Genomic DNA, 11087 nt, shown 5'->3' on the forward strand with positions numbered 1-11087 from the left:
GACGTCAGAATATATTTGCATAGTAATTTCCAAAACACAAGGCCAATATGGCCTTGAAAAACTGACCAATCGACTCAATGAACTACAATGCATTGTGGGCTACTACGAGTAAACTACTACTTAAAACACGTGGAATTAGTGGGAAAACAATCAATTAATATATTGTCTGGGACTCTCATTACCAAAGTTTTTATTCTGCAAATATATTTAATGTAAAATATATAACGTAATCTTCAATTTGCATGCTCAGATTAAAAAAATATTGTTTATTGGCTTCACGATTCGACTTTCTTTTTCGCCTTGCAAAAGTAGTTGAACCGGTTTTGTGCATTGTTATGAATTGAACCTGCATTGATTTCACGACATGACACAGTGAAATATCCAATGAAGTGACCACTGTCCAGTAAGAAAATCATTTGAGCTCTTTTAAACCTGTATAATCTCATTACAAAATCATTTCTGCCTAGAAAAACACGAAACTTTCATTGAAACACTTCTTTCTGTACTGAATGTGTATTTTTTTTTATCAGGACCTGAACTTATAGTAAGAACATCATAATATTCAGTATGCTAAAAAGAAGTGTTATGAAAGCGGCAGGGCCGGGTCCAGCCATTTTAAAAGGGGGGGGGGTCCTAACCCTGGACAAAAGGGGATAGGGTTCCAACTACATGTCCCCATCCAAATGCACTGATCGTCCAAAAAAGGGGTCCATCCCCCGGAACCCCCGCCCCCTGAATCCGCCAATGAGCGGGTACGGTATATAGCTCAATACATTTTTTATAGTTTCATCCATCGATAATATTCGTTTGTTGCTAATTTTATCACAAAATATACCTTAGAGGTTTTTTTATCGTTCGGCTGCTGTCCTGTTGACATATGTAAAATATCTCCAATATTCAAAGTCTCTGGATCATAGTGGGTGCCATATTACCTATTATTTTTTTTCTAAAATGTGCTTTGTATATAGAAATAAGAAGATGAGGTATGAGTGCCAAATGAGACATCTTTCCAACAAAGACATAATTTAGTAAAGTAAGCAGTCATAGGTCCAATGCTGAAAAGTAAGCTATTAATGACCCAAAAATTACTTGTGTAAAACAATCCAAACAAAAATAACCAAAAAAAAACGGCCCAATTAAATATATAAAAGGACAAGAAATCTATCCCATAAAAAAAAAATATATTGTATAGGAGCCTGTATTTCAGTGGTTGTCGTTTGTTTATGTGTTACATATTTGTTTTTCGTTCATTTTTTTTTATATAATTAAGGCCGTTAGTTTTCTCGTTTGAATTGTTTTACATTGTCATATCGGGGACTTTTATAGCTGACTATGCGGTATGGGCTTTGCTCATTGTTGAAGGCCGTACGGTGATCTATAAATGTTAATTTCTGTGTCATTTTGGTCTCTTGTGGACAGCTGTCTCATTGGCAATCATACCACATCTTCTTTTTTATTATAGATCCAACGCTGCAATTTTCACAAAACATGTCAAGTTTTCCACCTTGTCGCACATACATATGGATAAAATCATTACAGCTTATTTCCTAATGCATGTGGAGTAAAACTTTGGTTAGCTTGCTTGCTTTGTTTGTATAATTGTACAAAATATAAAATATACAAGTTAAACTATGCCTATATATATATATATATATATATATATATATATATATATATATATATATATATATATATATATATATATATATATATATTGTTTAAAGATGTCAATCTTATTTTCAAAGCTTGTATAAACAACTATACAAACAAAGCAAGCAAGCCAACCAAAGTTTTACTTTGCAGGTTTAAGAAATCAGCTGTAATGATTTTATTCAGTTTGGCAAATGTCCGAGCCCGTTAAAAAAAGAACAAACTGAAACTACAGTTGCTGACTTCACTACCTTCAAAAAAAGGGAACAGTTTGGAAGTCCCATATACTGAAATGTGACCAACAAAAATACTTATAGATTTTGTTAACACTGCCATGTATGTAAATATTTCTTCGCCTTTTTTACGAACACAAAATTCAAGGATCCCACATTTGCCTTTAATTATCTATACGAACATTGCTGTACTCTTGAATATCAGCACCGGCTGTTATCGACGGCTTACTTTACACCAGGAAGTTTGTCATGTTTGTCTCATGGGTAATTGTGTTTTTTCGCTGTTGTTTCGTTGCTTCTGGTGGACAAATACATGAAATCTCTGTGCCATCATCAAACATGTTAATGGCTATACATCGGGTAATTCAAACCCCTTTTTCTTCGCATAGAAACAACTCTTCGTTAATCTGAGCATGGAAGTAATACTTTATATCACGAACTATAAATGAGGATACACAAAATGAAAAACTAAGCGAAATTGTGAATCCCGCATTGCACGAAAAAATGTGTTGTATTTCAGTAAATAACACGTGTTCTTGGTTGATTGTAAACACGTAGTAGTCCATCATGCATTGTGACTCATTTAGTGGATTGGTCAAAAACCTAGGTAAAAATAAATTGCGTCACATGTAAATAAACAATTACATGTGCGAGAACATAAGTATGCTAATTTATGCATTTCCATATAAGGTAGTGGTCCCGACCTGTGAAAGACGTGTATTGTGTAAAATCATGAAAATACAAATTGGTTAGTCTCAAAGAAAACTTTTCCGCAGCTATTTCTGTTGAATAGGTGCAATTTTGGTTCTGTGACTTTAGCAATCGATGATATCATGGTGAATTTGTTTTTGGAATAAATGCGGTTCTTCAATTTATAGTAAGGATTTATATGACATAAAAAAGAAAGCTATCATCAGTTTTCAAAATAATTATTAATAAAGGTAGTATACCGCTGTTCAAAAGGCATTAATCGATTGAGAGAAAAACATCCGGGTAAAAAACTAAAACCGAGGGAAACACATAAACTATAACAGGAAAACAACAAAACAACAAAAACACTGAAAAGCAACAAAAACCAAACGAAAATGCAACAAACATAGAAACGAACTATTAGATAACAACTATTATTTAGATAAAACAGATAGCACATTTTCCGTTTTAACATGAAGATATTTATACTAAATTAGCGTTAGTACTAATTAAATAAAGCTATGATATGATAACTAAATATTTCGGTATCTTATAATTTTGAAAGTATTTTATCCTACTATTTCATTGATTACAAATCCATTTTCTCAGTATATTCAGCTTGTCATATAATAAATCTCATGCACAGAGAAGATTTTCTGTAAGTTGGTATAAACTGCATGAAATACAATAACATGGACATATTTTTTTGGAAAAATTTGACCTTTGCTTCAAATACGGATTTTTCTTGGCTTCCTTTTCTAAATAGACAATAAAATTATATATGTTCATTTGAATCTCTGCAGTAGACATTTGCATAATGTTATTGTTATTCGTATATATCATTTCTTCGAAACAATCCATTTCTAACAAAAAAACATTCATAACACTACATATCTCAGGGAAATTTTCGATCATTTTCACACTGGAGGCAATCCTCGTTTATGTGTTTTTCATAGACTTCTAACATCGATTCATAATGTTTACGTTTTTCATCAAATTGAGGTTGAATTCCATGCGAAGATATATTTGAAAATCAAGAAACTAGATTATACTCAAACTTTGAGTATTCATTTGAACTTATTTTATGTTTGTCTTCCAGGTCTTTCGAGAAATATGCTAACCATTGAACATGAAGGAACTGTTTTTGTTGAAGTTGCTGTAAATATCGGAAACGAGGACTGACAATGGAATTACATGATAACCCTTTCAAATATTTCCGTTCCGTTTCATTGAATAAATGACGTAATGCACTTTGATACAAAAACATATGATCATAATCGTCAAATTTCATCAATTTTCTTAAATGAGTATAAGCTTGTTTTTGTAGTGATTTTAAGTGACGAACAATTAAATTGTTCATGCCAACTACAGCGGAACAAATATGAATCATGTCATCATATTTACAAAAACCTATAACCGGTTCAATCTTAAAGTTCGTCATGAAATTTAAAATTAACTGAAATCCTTGTATATATGCGTTCCTATAGAAGTTTTTGTATATTATAAAGTTGTCTTGGTCTTTACCTCCATGTCTACATTTCGAGACTTGCGTTTGTATGAGACCATAATGTTTATAACTATAATGAAGGCGGCATGTCCAATCAAATAAATAGTGTCTGTTGTAATTGAAAAACCTATTAGACATCAACAAACTTTCAACTTCTAATTTTGGTTTAGTTCCGGGAACTCGAATGCTGGTCATCCATTTTATTACACTTTCCTGTTGGTAAATTTTTGCCAAATAAAAAGGTGTTATTTTGTTAAAATCACAGCAGTTCAAAATATCTGCCCCAAACAGCAGAGTGCATTTTTTTCAGAAAACCAATAAAACCTTTGGCTGCTGCCAAGTGAACCAGACTTAGATGACTTTTATTAGGTTTACACAAAAGTTTTGCGATTTTTTGTCGTCTCGATGGCCTAGATGTATATACATTTTCTAGTAAAAATATCGCTGTTTGGTCATATTGCAAAGTTATATCAAAATCAATTATCGTTTTGTCAGTTCTGTTTTCCGATATGTACTGCAGTACTTGAAATGGAAAGCTTTTACTATATCGCAAAGGTACGGCATCATTCTCTAGAAAGGGAGCTTTGATTATTGAAATCTCTAAAGCCGATTTTTCATGACGAGACACATGTATAACATTCATTCCCTTTTTCACCAAGAATTGTGTTCCCAGCAAGTTTCCCCCCATGACGGCTCTATGAAGCAAATTATATCCATCCTTATCAAAACACTTGTCCAGTATTTTGCAAGAATAATCTTTCAAGTATTGGGTTAGAAACTTATGATTATAATGCATTGAATGGGTATTTCTCTCGTTCATAACAATCTCATGAAGAGGGCTGAAGCTGCCGTCACATTTCAGGGAATTATCCCTCGTTAAAAAGAATTCTGCAATATCTGGCCCATCATATTCTGTAATGAAGTGTAGAAAAGGCGGGTTGTTCTGGACAATATGTTGAAATTGTTCTTCAGCGTAGACCTTTAGCATCAAAATCGGATAAATCCTAGATTTCCGGATTGCTATTGATAGCAACTTAGTTGCATTGAATTTTGAAAATCCGTCCTTTTGATGAAGATACCACAGTGTTTTCAGTAAACACATCTCATGATTCGTCAATATATATTCAAATTTTGTTTGGCATTTTGTGTAGAAAACATCTTTGATCTCACATCCTGAAGGGATGAGTATAGGATCAAAGAACGAACGTTTTTCCATTGTCTGAAATATTTCGTCAACAGGCGTATTTTCACATTGGTCCTTTTGGGTCAAAAGACTCATAATATCATGGTCAGACAAACTACGAAATACATTAATAAATCCAAAGTAATTTCCGTTTTTAGCAGCGTAGTGCAGAAAATTCTTTCCTTTATTATCAATATGGAGAAAGTTATGCTTAGCATTGAGACAAACCGTAAACATTGCCAATATGAGCCCACTCTCTTTATCCTCGATATACAGATCATCATCAGTTTGCCTCATTGGAAGTAACATGCTATAATGTAAAATACTTCTATTCTTATAATCCAAACAATCAGGAATATTAAATTGATATCGGTCGTGTCTATAAAAGAGATACAATATAAGTGACCGGCATGTTGCTGCAGAGTGATAAATACTGGAACCGTTTACAGTGACAGCAGAAAAATTTAAATTCAACTTCTTCAAATAATTGAAAACTATGAAAATATAGTTATAATTGCAAAACGCAAAGTGCAACGGAGTAGCTTCATCGGCGTCCCGTTGTTCCCAATCTACAAATCCATTTTTATACATGAATTTCATCATCTCAAAATTACCATACATTGCTATAAAATGAACAATAGATGCTCCAGCGGGACATTGTTCAGTAGTCAGCAACGTTAATTCTAATAAATCTAATTTGGATCTAAGTGAATTAATATCAAAGGCATGAACACATTTTGTTGTTAAATTGGCACCCCTAAGATACAAATGATAAAAAAACTCTGTGCGGTTGTACCTCACAGCTGTCATAAGTGGCGTTTTTCCATCATAAGTTTTACAGTTAACGGAACTGAATGTTTCGTTTAAAAGTAACTTAACAATTTCAAGATGTCCATGCCGTATAGCAATATTGAGAGCCGTTTCACACGCAATTAATCGCCAATCATCATAAAAGAATGTTTTCAAATAAACATAATGATTGAATGAAAATTCTGCTCTAGTCTTATCCAATTTAATTGTTTGTTGTTGTCTGTTGGATAGCAATGGTAGCCAGTAAAGCGTACCATTACATGGTTAACATTCATCTTTAAGTCCATTATCAATCAATAGTTTCACAATCTGTCTATGACCTTTCTCGCTCGCCTTATATAAAGAATGCATGTCTGCAAAACTCTTGTCGTAGTTTAGTAAAATATGTACTATACCCAAATGGCCATGTTCTGCCGCAAGATGGAAAGCATTCAAGTGCATATCATTTTCTGAATAGACAAGATTTTTGAATTGCCGTAGCAACATTTCAGTAACATGTTTATGTCCGTTTTGGGCAGCAATATGAAAGACATTATAACCGCAAAAATAAATATATTTGCATAACTTGATTATATCATGATTAGTGCTAACGTTTGAGTAGAACTGCATATTTTTGTCTCTTACATAAAATGTACTTTGTATCGACGAGTATGCGTAATCGACGGATACTGAAGCATAAGCCCCATTGTTTAATAAACATTTTAAAGTCTTCTCATTTCCTTGGCTAGCTGCTATAAACGCTGGAGACTGATTCATTGCGTTTGATGTATTGATTGCAGCAACACCAATGTATTTAAGTAACAGTTCCGTTGTATGGTAATGATTATATTTCCAAACTACCTGATAAAGTAGCTCTAGCTTTAAACGTTTATCCTTTTTCATCAAATCTTTAATATAACCGGATAGCATATTTTCGTATTTGACATTTTTGTTCATTGCAACATGATGAATTAGTTCTATCAAATTATGTTTTGAAATCGAGTTCATTTTTAATTTTTCAAGCAAATATTCTGCGAACAACTTGTGTCCATTTTCTTTATGAACAAAAAATTGCAATTTGTTTCTCCTTTCGTCTGTTAAAAAGTCAATAATTGATTTGTGTAAAAACGACATTTTCCCATCCTCAAATTTAAGAAAATGTCCCAATTCATTCCCAAGTAACGTTTCAAATTTTCTCTTTTTTCTGTTATCATGAATTTGTGATACTTCTAAAAGCTGATCAATACCTATAGGATTTTGAATAGTGCATAATACTTCAAATACAGGCAGGAAATCGTTGAATAAGTTGAATAAGTCTGAGGTTCGGTAAGCTGATTGGTTTTGCGGACGTAATTTTCAACATCATTTAAATTCAGTGAATCAGATGTATTTAAGTAAATATGCGTTATCTTTTCAACTAGGAACTGAATTTTTTTATGTACATTTTCAATGTTTCTTGAAGTGAAAATGAATTTGAAATTAGAGGGAAATTTTTGGATCTGTGTCAAAAGAAAATGAAATAAAGTATTCCCATCGCCATTGTCACATTCATCTAAAGCATCAATAAGGATTATAAACTTCCGATTGATCCAATGATCTCGCAATGGATTTAAAATAGACATTTCAAAACAGGATATTGGATCTTTATTGCATTGAGTTCCGTATAAAAAGTCAGAAGCGACGACATCAGCTAGGATGGCATTTCCCATTTCAGGAACAAGTTTAACGATTGCACTTGCAAGATTTCGAATGAATGTACCTGCACTGACGGACATGGCCATATCATATCTACAAAAATGGTAAGCTAACATTTGTTTCCGCAAGACATACCATGCAGATGAACTATTTGCACACACTATATTTGATATAATGGACGATTTCCCATAACCCATGTTTGCTGTCAATAAGATTCCGTTTGCCTCGAGTAATTGTTCATGAACTATATCCTTTAGCCAGTGCCTTTCTATAGAGCTTTCATTATTCAGTTTTTGGACATAGATGTCAAAATCCAAATCACTTTTCCAGTGTTCCAAGAATCGCATACTGAAACAACCTACATTTAAGAAAATGTTCGTTAATACTGTATAAGTAAAAAACAATGTATAGACACAATTTTAAATAAAATACAATGAGTTGTCTTATTAGTGTGTTTGACCTCGAAGGAGAATTTCTTTCAAATCCATATTTTCTTAAACTTTTTGTGTAGATGTTAATTAATATATAATATATTAGAACTGACTATTCATTTCATTGTTGTAGTCAATTACACAGATTACCCGTCAGATCTTTTATTTTTATCTTTTGAAGTTTCCATGTACACGGGTGTCATTCGGTTTAACGAGAGAAATGATCTTGAAGGAATATCTAACGGCGGCCAAGTATTGAGAGACGATCGTGAAAGACATTTAATCGATAAGACATATGAAAGGTTAATAAATATTCTGATTTAATTAATTACACAGACAAATTTACGACAAAATAAAACTGTCTGTCAAAATGGTTCAACATTACGATCAGTATGTGAGAATATCCAGTTTTAGAAGTACATATTTTTACCAATAAAAACAATATTCAAAGATCTTATTACAGTGTTGAATAGGTAACCTTATAGAATAAGTTTATTTAAAGGAGCGACAAGTTTACATGGATCATTTCTAAATTTCCGGGCACGGTTAACAACATTTCCGTAAAAATGAGGATGTGCTATCCCGTTTGAAATAAGTTTTCTACAGGTACCACCAAACTTCAAAACCAAATTTTTATATCTATGGAAAATTTAGTAAAGGTTTTAATGTCAAAGTATTTATTTTCAGAAAATGAAATGTAAAATAGTTGGATAATTGTAGGATGAAGCTTTTTATTGTCATGTGAAGTACTCACTTATCAGGAGTTATAGGATACCCACATTTTGTATATTGGATCATATAAACTATATGTCCGTCAGACCGGATTCACCTGACCCCGAATTTGCCTAGTTTCATGGATGAAGGTTCATTTTTGTGGTCAAGTCCGTATCGCGGATTCGTTAAGCTTTAGGATAACTGTCTGTTGTTATGATTGTAAGGTGTACATTTTCGACTTCTGCAAGGTTTCAAATAACATCGAACTCATTATCCAGATTATTCGGCAATGTTTAGCCTTTTGGATATATACCTGTATGCTATAGCGCCAAGGTATTTCGTGTGTGGCGTACATGTCTGTCTGCATGTTTCATATATGACCATTATGAGTTCAATTGTATTTGATATGAATGATAAGATGTCTGTGTCTGGCTGTCGGTCAGGGTTCATATACTTTTGACCTTATGTTCCGAATTAATGGGCCAAGCATAACTTTTACATTTGTCAGTTTCTAAGGCACTGTAAGGATCGGAACACATTTATTTGGTGTACGGGATATTTGTAGAGATCAAATGGTAAAAGAATTACTGATTTCTGATTACTAGTATTAAGTCTGGTCACGCATTATCTTTCACGATCAAAATAATGCGTTGTCTGATCTTTCACGATCAAGTTTGATGAAAATTCAACAAATTCAAGGTTTTCATATACAAATTAATGCTTTTAAGGGAAGAACATACTTTAACTTCACTGTACTATCAGATACACCAAAGATTAAATTTCAAATATATCATGATAAACTGAAATATGACCATTATAGGTACAACAAGCGTGTTATTTGTAATTAATTTCATAGACATGCATTGCGCCTTTTTTTTTTCCAAGTACTGCATATTTTCTTAATCTTATTTCACAGTTATGTTGAGGAAGTTAAACCATTTTGACAGACATATTTTTTTTGTTCGGATTTGTTCCGCGTTTGGAAAATTAGGCAATTTTTTCACAGATTCTGAACTAGAATTTACATTAAATGTCTTTAACACATGGCATGGGTAAAATCCCTTTGTTCTTACTGTGCTATAATCTGTTCACCCTAGGATTAGACAAGATATCGTGTTTTAGCATAAAATTGTCAATATTGTTTTTAGTCTCGCTACACTCGGTGATATTATTTTAATTTTATTGAATAACGCCCCTCAAAATCCAGGTACCGCCCCTAAAGGTAAACATAGATTTGAACTGTGCAGTATATCTGAGGTAGTTAATGCACACCTTTGCTGTGCATTATCCAGATTATAGCACAGTAAGAACAAAGGGATTTTACCCATGCCATGTGTATACACTAGGACATTTTATCGATTTAAACTGGACCGGTTCACTTTAGATCGCTTTAAGGGCTAATGTGAACGCATTGAATCGATCTTCAATCGGTCTAAACTAAAACACCAAAAGAGGTAGTTTTGTTTGAATCGATCTAAAGTAAACCGATCTTACTTTAGATGTGAACGCAGAGATCGGTTTAAACTAGTACGATTGAATCGAAAATAACGTATGCGCATGTATAGCGGCAAAACTATCTCAGAGGTTCGTTGTTTAACCCATATTTCTCTGTTAAAAGACCTTTAAAACAAACTGTAAACATGTTGTCTTCGCCATAACATAGATTTGCGAAATCGGTGTCTTCTTTTCTTATGTTGATTTTTTTTCTTTGCAGGAACCGCAGTATTTCCGGCGTCGTGTTGTAACTTCGTTGCTACAGTTATTTTTTTCAAAATTAAAGAAAACTGCAATAACACCAGTATCAAAATTTTAAATTGTGATTCAAGAGAAACAATAATTTTATCCATTTTTTTCCAAGTGTGTGTATCAGTGTATCAGCACATGAATTTGATAAATCAGTTCTATTTATACACAGTGTTTACAGTTTTACGGGCAAAAAGGTTAGATCGATTGCGTTTTTAATTGTAGTGTGAACGCAGTGGTTCATATTAGACCGATAGAGATCGATATGATTAAAGATAATGTGAACGCTAACTGGTTTTATTTAGATCGATTCAAATTAGATCGATAAAAAAAAATGCTAGTGTGAACAGGGTCCAAGTCGTCCCTACCCCCGAATCCGCCGTCTGACTTGAAATAACAACAAAGTTGAACTTTGTACAAATATCGTAGTTTCAAAATAGGAAAAAAAAAAG

General features: G+C 33.0%; 2 protein-coding genes across 2 annotated transcripts; both read right to left on the reverse strand.

Annotated features, from left to right (window-relative positions):
* Positions 1-2971: 2971 nt before the first annotated feature.
* LOC143064441 (uncharacterized) lies at positions 2972-6334 on the reverse strand (the record flags this gene model as incomplete). Its single annotated transcript, XM_076237305.1, has 1 exon — positions 2972-6334. A coding segment is annotated over one exon (1995 nt), but the record flags the coding sequence as incomplete, so codon positions are not given.
* Positions 6246-7833, reverse strand: LOC143064517 (uncharacterized). Its single transcript, XM_076237431.1, has 2 exons — positions 7812-7833; positions 6246-7383 (listed from the first exon to the last, which is right to left on the reverse strand). Exons 1-2 carry the CDS (start codon positions 7831-7833, stop codon positions 6338-6340), a joined length of 1068 nt encoding a protein of 355 aa, XP_076093546.1. The 3' UTR covers positions 6246-6337.
* Between the last annotated feature and the right edge of the window lie 3254 nt (positions 7834-11087).

Source organism: Mytilus galloprovincialis, chromosome 1 (genome assembly GCF_965363235.1).
Source record: "Mytilus galloprovincialis chromosome 1, xbMytGall1.hap1.1, whole genome shotgun sequence".
NCBI classification, from domain to species: domain Eukaryota; kingdom Metazoa; phylum Mollusca; class Bivalvia; order Mytilida; family Mytilidae; genus Mytilus; species Mytilus galloprovincialis.